The sequence below is a fragment of the Colobus angolensis genome, unplaced genomic scaffold (assembly GCF_000951035.1).
Source record: "Colobus angolensis palliatus isolate OR3802 unplaced genomic scaffold, Cang.pa_1.0 Scaffold16, whole genome shotgun sequence".
Classification (NCBI taxonomy): Eukaryota; Metazoa; Chordata; class Mammalia; order Primates; family Cercopithecidae; genus Colobus; species Colobus angolensis.
In genome coordinates this window covers 9,904,739-9,922,936 of record NW_012114710.1, presented here as the reverse complement: position 1 = coordinate 9,922,936, position 18,198 = coordinate 9,904,739, and the positions used below count along the sequence as shown (strand labels likewise).

The 18,198-nt window shown below is 33.8% G+C and overlaps 1 protein-coding gene across 2 annotated transcripts in view; it reads left to right on the top strand.

Annotated features, from left to right (window-relative positions):
• The window catches only part of CNBD1 (cyclic nucleotide binding domain containing 1), a 617,967-nt gene that overhangs the window by 491,971 nt on the left and 107,798 nt on the right, over positions 1-18,198 (top strand). For both annotated transcript variants that reach the window (XM_011937078.1, XM_011937079.1), the window contains exons 9-10: positions 8,202-8,311; positions 10,177-10,327. In XM_011937078.1, coding sequence (XP_011792468.1) covers positions 8,202-8,311; positions 10,177-10,327 — 261 coding nt within the window. The remainder of the gene's footprint in view (positions 1-8,201; positions 8,312-10,176; positions 10,328-18,198) is intronic.

Here is an 18,198-nt window from a genome sequence, read left to right as displayed (position 1 = left end):
CACATGCACACGTATGTTTATTGCAGCACTATTCACAATAGCAAAGACTTGGAACCAACCCAAATGTCCATCAGTGACAGACTAGATTAAGAAAATGTGGCACATATACACCATGGAATACTATACAGTCATAAAAAAGGATGAGTTCATGTCCTTTGTAGGGACATGGATGAAGGTGGAAACCATCATTTTCAGCAAACTATTGCAAGGACTAAAAACCAAACATCGCATGTTCTCACTCATAGGTGGGGATTGAACAATGAGAACACTTGGACACAGGAAGGGGAACATCACACACCAGGGCCTGTTGTGGGGTGCGGAGAGGGGTGGAGGAAAGCATTAGGAGATATACCTAATGTAAATGACGAGTTAATGGGTGCAGCACACCAGAATGGCACATGTATACGTATGTAACAAACCTGCACTTTGTCCACATGTAGCCTAGAACTTTAAGTATAATAAAAAAAATACAATCAACAAAATAAGTAAATAAATTACTTCCTATAAAGGCTCTAACAACTTTTTCATGCTCTTTGCTTAGGTTTTGATTTGAGTGCTACGTATTCAATATTCTAATGTATAGAGTAGTATGCAGTTTGTAACAGAAGAAGTGTCACAAATCAGTGGGAAAAGGCTAGTAATTTTTAAAATAAAATGTGTTAGAAAATTATCTATAGAAACAGGGAAAATAATCAAGTTATTTAACCCAACATAATGTTGTCAAAAATTATTTCAAATGAACTAGTTATTAATGAAATATCAAAAAGAAGAAAATACGGGTAAGAAATTTTTACTGAGTTGTTCTATGTACAAAATAATGAGATTAAGGGGAAAATAAGAGTTTCAGAATAATCAAAAATACTATTACAAGAGAGATGTATTAAAAAGTTTACAAAGCCTAATAAGAAAAACATGAACATTTCAATTTTAAAATAGAAATGGGTTTTATCATTTCATTTTGAGATTTTGAAAAATAGTTTTTAAAAATTTCACTTGTTTTTACTGTCACTATTGTATACAAAAATGAAGGTTGGATCACGAGTATCTGTATGAAATATGATTTTACATATAGTGATGGAATTCATTTGAGTTTAACCAAGGTGTAATAAAATAAATCTCTTTACTACAAATGGTTTCTCCCTGCCCCTGTATAGACTACTTTAATATAAACCAAGCAGAATATGTCTTGAATCTAAATTAATTATTGTGAAATTAATTAGGTAAGTCATTATTTCACATAATGAAAAAATAATCATATTGTACAGTTGGTACAAATGAGTAAATGTATTGTATAGTACCATCCATGTACTTCCTTTGACCAGTTCAATTAATAGTGGTTATTCATTTCTGAAACAATGCTGCTTAAATAATTAAACTGAAATTACTATAGATAGTTAGGCAGTGTTAGAATGAGGTAACTAATCAGTGTATAATATTTAAATGGACAGTTACCCTGATTAACTAGAATGTATGACTAAATATGATTACCAAAACTGAAAACTTAGAAACTTCTTTTTTTGACACAAATATGAAAATATTTTCCTTCTCTTGATTTTACACTAGTGATAATGCACTGGGCCTTACACATTAAGTTACATTATCTCTTTTGATACTCTAACAAACCCTGTGACACAAAGTCATTTAACTACTTCAGCTAAAATAGAATTTTGATTCAGAATGTCAGGCTGAACATACTCACTTTCCCTAACACACAATATCTTATTGAAATGAAGTATATACACTTATCTATTTAAGTACCTCATTCCATGTGTATTTAGATTCAACATAGTGCTAGAAAAACTGAAGGGTTATATTAGTGAATCAGACATATTTTTCGAACTTGGTAATCATACAATTCTTATGTTATTTGAAACATTTCCCTTTTAATGTTTCTATTTGCTTAGCATCTAATCAGTCATTTGGTACTGCCATCTAAATTCTTTTTTAATGCTCTACCCCTTCTGCATAGCCAGAAGTCCCGCACATGTCTGTCACTTGACTTCATTTATTTTGACTGTGGTACCCAATGTAAATGACTTTGGGTCAAATGTCAGTCTTTTCCTCAAAACCTTCCCTCTGACTACATCAACAAGAATCAGTTTTCATTTCAGGCAATCAATAAGTCATAATTTATATAATCAACAGTAATTGTTCAAAATAATGAGAAATATCATTTAAATAGTATCAGAATTTTAGAGATTTGAAACTGAACTAAGCAAGAAAAGTAATGAAAGTACAAGCCCGTTATGAAGCAAACAAAAAAGACTTACAAATGAAAATTAAATTGGAATATCAAAAACATAAAATTCCACCAAAACTAGTTGTGATTTCAACAGAGTATCAATAAAAATCTTGATGAGTATACCCAGAGTAATTAAGTCTCTTGACTACTGAAAATAAAAAGCAGTTAAGGAGTGTTTCTACCTTGCATAAAGAGGTGACTATTTAATTTCTAAATTTTGATTAAAATAAACTGATATTCAAATGCATAGTGCTTTGAAATGGAAATGTATTGGTTGTGTTACAGTTTCATGGCCCCAATTATAATATAAAAAGTCATGTTATGCTTAATTTTCTTTTTTTTCTTTTCCTTCTTTTATTTGTGGGGGAACGGAGTTTCACTCTTGTTGCCCAGGCTGGAGTGCAATGGCGAGTTCTCGGCTCACTGCAACCTCTGCCTCCTGGTTTAAGTGATTCTCCTGCCTGAGCCTCTCAAGTAGCTGGGATTACAGGCACGAGCCACCAGGCTTGGAAAATTTTGTGTTTTTAGTAGAGATGGTGTTTCTGCATGTTGGCTGGTCTTGAACTCCTGACCTCCAGGTGATCCGTCCGCCCAGCCTCCCAAAGTGCTGGGATTACAGGCGTGAGTCACCGTGTCCACCATTATGCTTGATTTTCTTGGTAAAATTTGAGAATCTAGGTTTGATATTTCTGTTTAATATTTAATTCATTTAATAATATTTTTATTAATTATATTTTTTCTAAAATTTCTATATGGTTATTTTTTGTAATCCAGTTGGCCAATTATGAGTCTCTTTTTCTTCCATAAGTATAGTCTTATATTTGCTATTTGATCATTGTGATGTCTTTATATATGTGTATATTTGCTACACATAGAAAGTATACATATATACACACACAAACGTATAATAGTGTGTCTGCCTATATGTGTGTATATATATATGTACACATATTTTTATGAATATAGTGACTATGTGTTGATGTACTAGTATATTTGCTGTACAGCATCTATTTCATTGAGAGTTTATATTCCCTAAAATAGCATCTTATATATAGAGATTCTTTGAAGCTTGGGATAAGGTTAATTCATTCAGAAAGAGTTTATTTTCCTTTATTCCAAGCATTTAGAGTCACTAAAACCCAATATGGTTTGAAAATAAATGTTTAATTAAAGGATTTTATTGCCTCACAGGTGGTATGGATTATAGCCCCAATATCATGAGTGAGAATTACAGAGACTTGTTACCTTTTTCTTCTTTCATTTAATTCAGATGCAGGACCAAGAGAGGAAAATATCTCCAGGAGCTTTTTTTCTGAGGTGGGCTTTTTCTAGTTCACCCACTGAGAGTATTGCTCTTTGGGAGTTTACGTAGAGGATTTCCACATTTGATCTTTCACACATACTTTGCCATTGCCTCCAGGGCTTTCTTACCCACCCCCAGACAGATCTAACTGTACACTTTCTTTTTATTCATGTTTTTTGATAAATTCTGTTGCTGTTCTGCCACCTCATATAGTTATAATATATTATTCAGAAGTTTTAGTAGGGTTACTTGAGGAAGGATTTCAGAAATATCTAAACCATCATATTCTGAGCTTTCTCTTATGCTCAAGAAAACCTTTGTTTAATATTGATATTCTTGAGAATATGCATTCATCCAACAAATATTTGTTGAGTGACTATATGTAGATACATGAGTGAACAAAAGATAAATATCCTTGCCTTGATGGAGCTTGCATCCCAATGGATAGAAAATATAATATACAGTAAGTACAATAAACAAATCAATAACTTAGATGGCAACACAAACCTTGGAGATAGCTATAGAGAAGGATGAAAAAGCTAGAAGGAGCAGATTAAACCATAGCATAGAGTAGTCATGGTGATCTCATTAGGATTGTGAGATTTGGGCAAAGATTTAAAGTTGGTAAGAAAGATAAGATAAATGTATGGTTTCCTTGGTTATTGGGCTGGACATCAAATCTGGATAATCTCTTCTTCCTTGATCTGTGGAGGGCTCCATATCCCTAGCATTTGTCCTATGTTGCCTGCTGAGAAGGGGAGGATGGGGTAAATGTGAGAGCAATAGATAGTAAGAGGGGATCTCTAACACCAAATATTGCCCTTCTTCATCTTCCCTCTTTTTCAGTGAGTAACCATATTCTGATAATTTCCATGACTAATTCTATAAATATATTATTTTAGTAAGTTCTTTGATTGGAAGTCTCTGAGGCATATTCAAAATTTATTTTTTTAATTCATATTTCTCTAGATTTCCTCAGATTTGTCTATAACTATTTTCCAAATCACACATTTGTAACATTAGATAAATGTACATTTATTTTTTCTTATGCCAAGTGACAAGTACTTAATATACAAAGGATATTTTATGTATAGTATTCATTCTTTAGGAGAACAACCTCTTTAAATGTGCAATAGAATTCAGAAGGCATTGTATAATTGTAAATTAATCAAACTTTATTCCTCTCAGATGCCCTTATATTTAAGAATTTGCTTTACAGGTCTATAAATGCTATCTATATTTATCTGCGAATAAATATACATTTTTACTAATAAAGAGATGGTGTTTAATATTGGGTAAAGTATTGATGTTTACACGGTATTCGCACTGGTATGGACCATTACAGAGATAGTAAATGTAAAGCCCTTTCTAACCAAGTTTTTTCTTAACATTTTTAAAGCAAACTATATATATTTGGAAGAAGAATATATTCAGAAAAAAATTCTCAAAAGGGAAAATTAAGTTCAAAGATAAAATTAATTGGTACTATTATTTTATATTTTTCTTCCTCTAGTAGTCTATCTTTACAAGGAGAGGCATCCACTCAGCTAATGGATGTCATGTTCAAAGCTGCCTCACCTTTGTCCATCCTGAGATATATTCCTGTGCCAAACCTGTTTTGGTATGTTAGGCTAGTAGACTGAGGTTTATCTTAAAATAAGAGACCGCCCTTTAATAACCTCTCTAATCGTTAGTTTCTATTTAAACTGAGACCTTCACTATCCCAGTGCTGATGCTAATAGCCAGTAGGGAATTATTCTTCTTTTCATAACTTCTTCTAGCTGACTTTAGAATTAGAATAAAATGGTTTTATTAGACTTGGGACTATTTCTGGGCATATGATAAACAACAGAAAGAAAAGGAACAATGCCTGATGTTTAATTTTTGTGAATCCTTCTGATGTTCTTCTTTTCATTTGCCTTAAGATAAAATCAAGTTTGTTCTTTCCATAATGATCTAATGCTTTCAGGTCTTTCGTATCTGAGTCTTGATAAGGGTCTTTAAAATATTACTTTTAACTACAAATTCCACTACATTTTGTAAACATAAATGAATATGACCTTGAGATAATAATAAATAAAATTTGGTCTGTGTAGTTCATGATTAAACATTTTCGTTTAAAAATGTGTTATAATTCTGCAGATCATCATATGTTATTTGTCATTTTCTATATAAGGGAGGAGGAAAGGGTATGCAAACAACATTTATCTTGACAGCATAAGTTCTTCAAAATGGAAAACATGATCAGAGGCTGAATGAGTAAAATTAGGAACAATGAGGGTGGCGAGTAACTGTATGATTCTGTTTCTAGTCCAAAATAGTAATACTAATATTTAAATGTTCTTATTTAAGTGTGAAGATACAATTTTTTTTTTGAGGCAGATTCTCAGGTGGGAGTGCAGTGACACGAGCTCAGCTCACTGCAACCTCTGCCTCCTGGGTTCAAGCTATTCTGCCTCAGCCTTCCGATTAGCTGGGATTGCAGGTGCCCACCATCAAGCCCAACTAGTTTTTGTATTTTTATTAGAGACGGGGTTTCGCCATGTTGGCCAGGTGGTCTCAAACTCCTGACCTCAGGTGATCCGCTGCCTCGGCCTCCCAAAGTGCTGGGATTACAGGTGTGAACCACTGTGCCTGACCAGAAGATACAATTTTTATGTGTATTTAAATGCAAACTCTTTACCTAGGTCAGAAAGGTTTGCTTTATTGTCTTCATTGAGATGAACATTTGCTATGATTATCATAAAGACCACAGACAATGATTCAAGTAGCCAATTGCCCCTCTAGGGAATGAGACTGCGTCATAGATTTTGCAACAATGGTTTGGCTTTTCCAATTTTGGCTTGACTTCAACACAAAGAAAAATTCCTGGGGCCTTTTTCCTCTTTGTTGTTATATATACATCTCTGTGATCTACAAAGGGTTTGACTTTCAAGAATTAGAGTAGTACAGGTCTGATAGTTAAAAATAATGAATTTCTTTAGTACACGTTTAAGTGCATTATTTCCTTATCTATAACAATTGCTAGGAGCTTCTATGCCTTTCTTTATATCCTTGAGGATTGACTAAAAGAAGTTACATAGTTTCTGCTATCATGTGTTTTGATAGAGGAGTTCCTCTTACTTTTAAAAGAAAAATCTGTGAGAAAATGTTTCACATAATTCTACACATACGCTATACTTTTACATTGTAAGATAATTTTAATATCATTTTCTGCTGTAAAAAAAGAAGAGTTACCATAAATTTTTTTTTAAACAAAATAAATGATTGACAACAGTAGAATAACCTTTAAATTTTTCACTATAAACTTTGAAGTAGCTATGACATGAGGAGAAAAAGATAGGCTATCCTCATAATTATGCCAGCAAAATTATTGAATCCCACTTCATTTATCTTGAAGTACTTTTTACATTGTATGTTGATGTTTATTTTTTGCTAGTGGTAAATTATATTTAGCAATTGTTACTGTGTTCTTATTTTAGCCATAATTTTTAAAGAATTATGCTATGCTCTAGTTTCTTTATTATTTTGGTAACATCAGTAATTTTTATTATGTTGATACATGCTCTTTTATGCTAGAAAACAAACAGGAATGCCTTCAAGTGATCAAAAAACTTGTTTTTAATAGTTTATATACTTGATAAAATTATGAGAAAGTTATATATGTGTCTTTATATTTAGGTTACTACTGCTGTGTTTAAAGTTTTCAGAATTAAACATTGATATGTTTCAGAATTCATAAAATAGAAAATAATTTGAAATACTAATTTTAATTTATATATTACCATTTGATTTAACTATTTACATCATGTTGATAATTTAAAATGTTATGTAGATCAAGGGATTTTTATTTTAATACATTGATAGTTACAAAGTTATAATAGAGTTCACCTTCAAATGTATCTTGGCCTTAGAGTGACTTTACAAGTTTGAAAGACTAATGATAGTAACATTGATTTATTGTAATAACATGATATTGTGTTGTACTATGTACCAGGCAACATGCTAAGTACTTTATATGCCCCATGTGGTTTATATAAGGCTTAAAGTAAGGACTCTTAATTAATTTTTCCATTTTAAAGATGAAAAATTTGAAGCTCAGAGGGATTATGTCATTTATCTAAGGTGACATAGAAAGTAGTGGACTAGGTTCAAAGTGGGCCAATGTGTCCTCAAAGCCCTTGCTTTTAACTCCTACTGTAATCAGTAGAGTGTTAGTACAGCCCAAGATACAGGTTCTGGAGAGCTAATTTTCAAATATTTATCAATATTGTGAATTTGTTATTAAACTGTCAGAAATTTGAAATGAGCCATGGTGGAAATATTTAAACCTTGGAACTCAGCAAATGCTACAGATCAAGGTTTCTTCCATATTCCCCTTTCCTTCCTGCCTCATACAGTATGCTAGTATATCAGTGCCTTTACTGCCAAAGTCTTGTCAGTGTTTGCAATGTTACATGTATTATGTTAAAGATATAAATAATGGGCATAATTTTTTAAATATTGTGTTAAGTACTGTCTATAAACTGGAATCTATTAAGAAACTTACCATTAATAGTTATTGAATTAAATTACATTAACTTTTGTTCATAAAATATCTAAAATAATTTATTGAAGACAAGAATGTGTGAAATGAACTCTCTCTCTTCTTTTCAGTGATAGTGGAAAGTGGAAATATAATTTCTTTTGTGGGTTATATTAATTCTGGATGTTGTAACATTTATAGAAGTATTATAGGATTTGTGAAACTACAATCAAATAAAGTGGTAAGTTTTCAACTTATGTATTCTTTTTAATCAATTAATCTACTCTAAAGAATAAAGAGTGTTGGACACATTTTCATGTACTTACTAGACATTTATTTGTATTAGTTTGTGAAATTTCTATTCAATTTTTTGAAATTGTTTGCTTTTGGTTTATTTAGTCTTAAGATATAAGAATATAAGTTGTAAGATATATTGATTTGTAAGATATACAAATGATCAATGAACACAGTAAAATATGCTTTACATTCTTATTCATCAGAGAAATGAAAATTAAAACCACAGCCAAGTACTAGAACAAACATATCAGATTAGCTAAGATGCACTTAATCATTTGACCTAATTCCACTCTAGATAGTTTCTCCAGAAAAGTGAAAACATATGTCTACCCAAAGACTTACATGAATTCTAGGGCTGGGCATAGTGGCTCACACCTGTAATCCCAGCACTTTGGGAGGCCGAGGTGGGCGGATCAAGAGGTCAAGACATCGAGATCATCCTGGCCAACATGGTAAAACCTCATCTTTACTAAAAAATGCAAAAATTATCTGGGCATGGTGATGCATGCCTGTAGTCCCAGCTACTCAGAAGGCTGAGGCAGGAGAATCACTTGAACCTGGGAGGCGGAGGTTGCAGTGAGCTGAGATTGTGCCACTACACTCCAGCCTGGCAACAGAGCAAGACTGTGTCTCAAAACAACAACAACAACAACAACAAAAAACGTGTATGAATTCTTACAAACTAAAAACTGGAAGTAATCCACATGTCCACTGACAGTTGAATGAATAGAGATGTTACAGTATATTTATACTATAAAATGCCACATAGCAGTAAAAATAATCATGGATACTTGTAAGAATCTCAAACATATTACGTTGGGCCAAAATGCTAAACCTGAATGAGCACATTCTGTATAATTTCATTTTTATGAAGTTCTAGAAGAGGCACAAATATGTAATGTGTGATAGAAAAGTTAGAACTAATCATTAGTTGGTCAGGGAGTCTTGAATGGAATTCAATTAAATATGTAAACTAATTGAATTCTGCTGTAGTAGTCATATTCAGTGTAAAGATTTGCCATGTATATAGGTGCAAATATTCAAGTTATATTGGATTTGACTCCAGGATACTTAGTAAAGGCTTTTGCCTCTTCCAAGTTCTTGTCACTCTTCTACCTGAGGACTACATTCTCTTTTATACATCTTAGTGGTCATCAACTCCTAGCAAATCTCCCAGCAAAGGTAATTTGAGGTCTCAACATTTTCTCCAGAACCATTCGTATTGAACATCCTGTAGGCCCTTCTCCACAAGGTCTCTTATTTGAATCAAAATTCTAGTTCCCTGAGTCAAACTCATTTTCCATGTTTCTTTTGTACTTAAACAGAAAAGATAGGAAATAATCCCTCCTTTTTCACTTAATAGCATCAGTTCTGGCCCTGGCATTTTCTGCTTGTTTTAATTCTTCCCTGTGGGTTCAACAAGAGTGCCTTGTGACTAGGGCTGATGTAACAAATGGTAGTTAACAAAACATCTTAAATGAAACTATGAAACATCTTAAATGAAGCTATCACAAAGTGATATCCTAAATCCTTGAAAAGTTGAATTAGCTCATTATTTCCTAAACATCTTTGTGGATTCTAAATGGCAATGCATTCAATTACCTTAGATATGCCTATGTTATCTATGAATTTACTATTTCTCTAATATGATTGAAACACCTATGTAAGTAAATTTTTCTCTAATTTGAATACAGTTGCTAATTTATTTTAAATATCATATCGTTAAATGGTTTATGAGTGAGTTTCTGATAAAAACAATACTGATTCATTGTATGGTTAAACATCAATAATATATATATTTTTTAACAGAAAAGATCTCAAAAACTTGTTTATATGGGTCAACTTAAGGAGAAGGAGTCCTTTGGTGAGATTAGCGTCCTTCTTCAAGTTCCTGTCGCATGCACAATCATTACTGAAAAAGAGGTTGAGATGGCAATCATTGAAGATAAGGACCTATTTGGTAAATGCATAAATTTCTTTTTAACTGTTATACCATTTTATTGGATGAGTTTTTTAAAAGAGTAGAGATATTTCACAGACAAATTGGGATACTCAAGTCACTGTGTGTTTGTATGTTATGTATAAAGACAACATACAATAGCTATACTATAATATATTCTGAATTAATTGTGCTGGTGTTAGAATATATTAGCAATATTTCAAAAGACTTTATTTTGAAATTACTAAAATCTCCCTGCCAATTCCCAGGTTATCATTAATAGCAATGCTCCCTTTTCTGGGACATCTTCTGGCTTTCGTCTCTAAGGTTATTGCTTTTATGTTTTTGGTTCAGGTCAAGTCTGTAACATCCTCAATGTTTAATTAAGATCAAGCATATATGAAAATCTAAGACTGTTAGTGTGTAAGACTTTATCTAAAATTTTAGAGCTCTAGTAATAATAACAGAATAATAATGAAGCCACCTGTGTTCGGCCCTCCAAATACTATAAATACTCAAACTGGAACTGCAATTGAGTATGAAGGAGAAATGAACAGAAGCTAATAAGTTATAACATAATAGGATATTAAAGAAAATTGTAGGTATGTACAATAAAACTGGAAATAAAGGATGAAGAAGAGAAATTTGTAGACATTACCATGGGTGGGAGATATGCTTCAACAAGCTAAATTGAAAGATGTTCATGGTAAGTGATATAAGATTTGACTGAATACTGTTATCCTGAATTTCAATTTTTTTTATGTCTCTGACATGATTTGGATGTTTGTCCTTTCCAAATTTCATGTTGAAATGTCATCCTCAATGTTGGAGCTGCAGCCTAATGGGAGGTTTTTGTGTCACGGGGATGGATCCCTTATGAATGGCTTAATGTCCTCCCTGGGTAATGAGTGAGTTCTCACTCTATTAGTTCATGAAAGTGCTGCCTTTTTCAAAGAATCTGGCATCTTTCTCTTGCTCATTCTCTCACCGTGTGACACACCTGCTCCTCTTCCATCTTCCACCATGAATAAAACCTTCCTGAGTCCTCACCAGAAGCCAAGCAGATGTTGTTGCCATGCTTGTAGACCCTGTCAAATTATGAGCCAAATAAACTTATTTTCTTTATAAATTACCAGACTCAGGTGTTCATTAATGACGACACAAAACTGACTAATGCAGACATGGGACATTGCTATAAAGATACATGAAAATGGGAAGCAGCTTTGGAACTGGGTAGCAAGCAGAGATTAGAAGAGTTTGAAAGTCTCAGAAGAAGACAGCAGATGAATGAAAGTTTAAAACTTCTTAGGACTTGCTAAATGGTTGTGAACAAAATGCTGATAGAAATATTGATGGTGAAGGCCAGGCTTATGAGGCTTTAGATGGAAATGAGGAATCTATTGGAAAATGGAATAAAGTGTATCCTTGTCATGCCCTAGCAAAAATCTTGGCTGCATTGTGTCCATGCCCTAAAGATTTCTGGAAGGTTAAATTTAAGCATGGTGACCTAGGGTATCTGGTGGAAGAAATATCTAAGCAGCAAAACATTCAAGAAGTAGTGTGGCTGCATCCAACAACCTGCAATCATATACGAGCATAAAAGATGACTTAACATTGGAACTTATAATTAAAAATGAAGCAGAGGATAAAAATTGAAAAATTCACACCCTAGCTACGTGGAAGAGAAGGAAAGTGCATTTTCTAGAGAGGAATTTAAATGCACTGTGGAGCAGCAACTTGCTAGAGAGATTAGCTTGACTAAAAGGGAGACAAGTGCCAATAGTCAAGATAATGGGAGAAAGTCCTCAAAGGCATTTCAGAAATCTTGAAGACAGCTCCTCCCATCACAGGCCCAGATGCCTAGTAGGAAAGAATGGTTTGAGGAGCCAGGCCGAGGATACCGCTGCCTTATGCCACCTCAGGATACTGCTCTCAGAAGTCAAGCAGATCCAGCCTGGGCTCAAAGAGCCCTAGATACAGCATGGGCTACTGCTCCAGAGAGTGTAAGCTGTAATCCTTTTGTGGCTTCCACATGGAGTTGGGTCTGCAGGTATACAAAATGCAAGAGTGAAGGACGCTTGCTATATTCTACCTAGATTACAGAGAATGTATCAGAAAGCATAGATACCCAGAGAAAACGTCCCTCCTGGGGCAGAGGCCTCACAGAGAGCCTCTAGAAGAGAAGTGCCAAAAGGAAATTTGGGATTGGAGCTACCACACAAAGTCCCCTAGTGAGCTGTAAGTAGTGGGCTGCCTCCCTCCAGACCTGAGAATGGTAGAGCCATGGGCAGCTTGCACTGTGAGCCTGGAAAAGCTACAGGCATTTAACTCCAACCCATGAAAGAAGCCACGTGGGCTGCATCCAGCAAAGCTGCAGGGGTGGAGCTGCCCGAGGCCTTGGGAACCCACTCCTTGCACCAGTGTACCCAGAATTAGAGTCAACAGAGATGATTTGGGGGGTTTAAAATTTTAATACCTGCTTTTCTGGGTTTCAGACATGCATGGGGAATGTTCCCTCTATCTTTTGTCTTATTTCTGTCTTGGAATAGGAATGTTTACCTGATTCCTTTAGCACCATTGTATCTTGGAAATTAATAACTTGTTTTTGGTCTTATAGGCTCATAGGTCTCACATGGAATTTTGGACTTTAGACTTTTGAGCTGATGCTAGAATGAGTTAAGACCAGGGGACTGTTGGGAAAGGGTGATTTTATATTGCAATGTGAGAAGAACATGAGATATGGGAGGCCAGAAACAGAATGATATAGTTTAGATGTCTGTCCCCTCCAAATCTCAGGTTGAAGGGTGATCCTCAATGTTAGAGGTGGGGACTGGTGAGGGGTGTTTGTGTTATTGGAGCAGACCCCTAATAAAGGGCTTGGCATCATCTTCATGGTAAAGAGTGAATTGTTGCTCTGTGAGTTCACATGAGAGCTGGTTGTTTAAAGAGGCCTAGCAGCTCCTTTTCTCTCTCTTGCTCCCTCTCTTGCCATGTGACATGCCTGCTCCTTCTCTGTCTTCCACCCCGAACAATATACCTGAGGCCTCATCAGTAGCCAAGAAGATACTAGTGCCATGCTTATATAACTTGCAGAACTATCAGTCAAATAAACCTCTTTCCTTGGGTATTCAATTATACCAGTGCAAATGGAATACCTTGGGTATTCCTTTATAGCAATACAAAACTTACTAATACAGTCTCTTACAGAATGTGTTACCAATACTTGCATAACACTAACTCAAAATGAAAAAAAAAATAATTCAAATTCATGTATCTAATTTTAAAAGTTGTAAATCTGAAATGGCATTTGTTAATTTTATTTTCTTCTGTGGCATTCAAATACAACCTCCTTCAAGATAAACATTGCTTAAAAATAATTACTAACCATCAATTAAAATTATAATATTCTCACTTAATATAAGCTGTTTTTCTTTTTCTGTATTAATGATGTTAACTGCAAGGCAAATACCCTGTGGACTCTTATGTAAATCAATATTTTATATATTGTGTTATTCAAATTTCTTCAGAAAAACAGAACCAATAGGATATATATAAATATACAAGAGGAGATCTATTACGGGGATTGGATAATATGATTGTAGAGGACACAAAGTCCCATGATATGCTTTCAGCAAGCTGGAGAATCAGGAAAGCCAGTGGTATAATTTGGGTTGTGTCTGAAAGTCTGAGAACCAGGGGAACTAAGGGCGTAACTCCCAGTGTGAGGCTAAAGGCTTGAAAACTGGAGAGGGCAGACAGGAGGCAGTTGTATTAAGTCCTGGAGTCTGAAGGCCAGAGAACCAGGAATGCTAGTATTCAAGAACTGGAGAAGATGGCCATCTTAGGTCAAGAAAAGATAGACAGAATTCCTCTGCCTTTTTAAACTGTTCAGGCCTGCAATGGATTAGGTGTTGTCTGTCTGCACTGGTATTGGTGGATTTTCCTTACTTCGTCTCTACTTACTCAAATGCTAATCTCTCTAAAAACACCCTCAAAGACACATCTGGAAATGTTTTACCAGCTATCTGGGCATCCCTTAGCCCAGTCAAGGTGGCACATACAATTAATTGTCACATACAAAAGTGTTTCAGTCACTTAATAGAATCTCCTTTGTCATCTGGCAGCCTAACATTCAAATACTTGGCATTGTATGGAATTTAGTAATGTTTGTGTGTGTACTATTTATATTTTAAATTCATTCCATAGTCTGTTCATTTGAGAGTGATGTTCTAAAGCTGCTGACATGGTGTGTGCCTAATTAAACATTCTCTAAATAGAAATGTGCTTGAGGACTAGATTTTGGTTGTCTTTTCAAAATTTACAAGGAAATAAAATACGGTGTTTATTTCAAAAAGCATTTTATTTCTACATTCTAATATTTCATATTCTATTTCAAGATAGTTAAAGGTATGCTTTAAAGGCTGGATAATTCTAATGAAAAATTAATGGTTGATTTTGCTGAAATAATTTTCACACATGAAGAACAATGATATTAATATGCATTTAATCTGCTTAATCCTGTCTGCATCTGCTTTGTTTATTTTTTGACATATAGATCCACCTCTATGAAATAGCATAGGATAGGACTCAAGAGAAAGTAAAATGAGTCTTAAAAATATCAAGTTGAAGACAAATGAAAATGCTGTGCTAGAAAACTCAGAGTGAGCAAACTCCATGTTATGTCATCTTGCTATCAAGTGTTATTATTAGCTGTTATATTACATAGGTGTTAGGATTAATCTAAATTTGAGAAGGTCCACTAAAAATAAACAAAAATAAATAAAATCATTATGTTCCAATAGAATCCTCCATTATAAGTTGGTTATGTTGCCTTCACTTTCTAATTTTTCAAGAATTATTAAGTATAGCAATGTGTTTAGAACTATAAAGGTATTGCTGTACGTTGGGTTTCCATACTGAAAAAATAAAGTAATGCTTATCTTTCTCGAGGTATATGGGTCATACTGTCTATTTGATCTCATATAAATCATGTAAAGATCCAGTTCCCCTAAAATGAATCAACAATATTTGGTAAATACCCAAAGGGAACAATTCACTCACTATACCTGTACTTCAGGATAGGTAGAATAGAATCTAGAGAATGTTAAAGACTTCATAAATGTTAAATGCTCTACAAAGGAATTACATATGCAACTGTCTATATATAAAATGCAGTAAGATGTATGCAGTAGTTAGTTTTGTAATATTTACAAGGACTTGTGGAGTGATTTATTTGTTCATTTTGGTGGTTAACTTTTGGAAGTTAGGAAATATCTTTTTTTAATCTAGATGCCTACTTCTCAGACATTGCCTTGAACATCTAAATAAGAATGAGAATAGCATTATTAAGCTTAAGAAAATATATTTTCCTCTATTTTTCGCATGCTACTGAGAATGTAGTTTTTATTTGATTGTTATTTTTATAAAGTTAATATATCTTTGTCCAGATGCAGAGCTTATTACTCAAGTCATTCAAGGTAAAGATAATTGCAAGGCAATATAACTATTTTAATTTTACTGATGTCTGAAATTTTCATTCCACCATTAAAACAAGTGTACTACTTTTGTAACGAGAAAGAATTGCTTTTTATCTATAAAATGAATTACTGCTGTTTTTTATTGTATCTCATTCAACAACTTATGATTGAAAAATATGGGATAGCTAGTGTAATTGACTTGCCGTACCCAAAAGGAAAATTTAAATTCCAAGGTGTTATTGGTATAAACTATCTGAAAGTTTCTGCTTGTTTTTAAAAAAGAAGAATGCCCAAAGACTATCTCTCATAATGCTTAATACAAAGCATAGGAGGTCTGATTTTGTACTGCAGATATATCTGTTAAGCATTTCAGGGGCAATAAATATATTCATATTCAAAAATTTCTTCCCAACACATCAGTATTTCTCACCTTAATGACGAGAAAAGTTATAGCCAAGATTCTCCTTGTTAAATTAACAAAGCTAATCAAAAGGATTTAAGCTCTTGAACATTTTGCCACAGGGAATACACTACTCTTTCCCCTTTTGCGTTTTTGCATTGTGATTTAAAATTTTGATATATGCAATTCCAAGTTCAAAATAAGATGGGACACTTATTTTTAAATCAGATAAAAATACTTAAAAGTATCTACTCCTCTTATGCTTTTATTAATTACTAATACATGTTAAATTTTAAAAATACAAGTTACAAATTTGAGTGAAATGTTTTTTAGGAAAAAAATATTTTATTTGCAAAGCAGGACAAAATGTTAATATCTTTAATGATACTTGAGCTCTTAGAAATCAGTAACAAGGAGACTAACGTTACAAGGGAAATGAAAATAAAATCAGAGGAAAATGAATTAATGCAAATGACTTACAAGGCTATGTGAAGATAATATAGCTTACCATTAATAGATGAAAAAGCAATTTCACTATACATTACATTATCAATGCTTACAAATATTGATATCTAATGTTTGCATAGTTTTAGGAAGTGGGAAATCCTCAAATACTGGGAAAATTTACTCCAAATGCTCCAAAATTCTCATTCACTACATAGGAAATCTTTAGCTAATATGTCATCCCCCAAGAAACTACTTATATATCAATTGGTGTATAAAGTAATAGATGGCAGGGGGGTAGAATTAGAAAGAAAAAAAGACACAAGTAAAAATACAAGATTTCACAAAATTCTGTGTTCCTTGAATTCTTGAAAAAGAACATTCTTTAAATAAATCAGTTTTATATTTACCCTATGATAAGTGAACATTATAAATGTATGCACTTCATACTTGTGGAAGCACTGAGATTAAACCCTTTTAATTCCACTATCTTGGCTTCTTTGTTTAAGCATGTCTGTCATTCCATCTCCTGAGATTGAGTCCAGTGACAACCATGAAAACCATTACATGCTTACTTAAAATCCACTTCAATGACACTCTTTAGGTTACTTTTCAAAAATGAGCTTTCTCAGTCAAGTTTTTCTGATCTGCAAGGAATGTTCACTGCAATGCATGTGAGGAGTCTCCACACATCATGAAGACCATATTTTAGTTTTGGTGAAGAGGATGGTAGAAACAGTGGCACAGGCTCCCTCTTTCAGTCATTACAATCATATTGCCAAGGGACTGAAGAATGCTTGAATGAGAATACTGCAAGAGGTCATTCAGTGATAATGAGGTTTTGCAATACCAGATGTGTTTATCCAAGTTCAGGAGGAAGTGTTAGCTATTGTACACACTGCCCCTTGTTCATTCAACAGACAGTCCAAGGCAACTTGATTATCTACAAAGAAAATTTAGCAAGGGAGTTTAGAAAAGTTTGTTAGGCACCTATAGCCTTTCCAGTAAACTTAGCTATAGTAGCTAATGCTTGAGATAAGAGTTTTAATCATAACCTTATTTCCATTTGTGCCAAACCAATAAAGTTACATTCTACCAAAGATGCCATTTAGAGGAATTTACACCATTTTGTCTACTCCATGCTAAGTCATGGACTGCAGTTTTTAGTAATGGAATCTTTAAGGACTCAGAAAAGACCAGGCAGCCATCCAAACCCTCTGTGAGTCCATGCCTAACATTAAATTTGTATCCTTTTAGATACCAATTTTGTTTTTCCAAGTCAGATACACATAACATTGCTTATTAAATAGGTTATTATAGGTGATTTGACTTGCATCAATCTTATGGAGTTCATTAAAATTGCATGTTCTAGCATTTTCTTTTTTTATTATACTATAAGTTCTGTGGTACATATACAGAATGTGCACGTTTGTTATATAGACACGTCCCATGGTGGTTTGCTGCACCCATCAACCCATCATCTATATTAGGTATTTCTCCTAATGCTATCCCTCCTCTATCCCCCAACCCTCCAACAGGCCCTGGTGTGTGATGTGCCCCTCCCTGTGTCC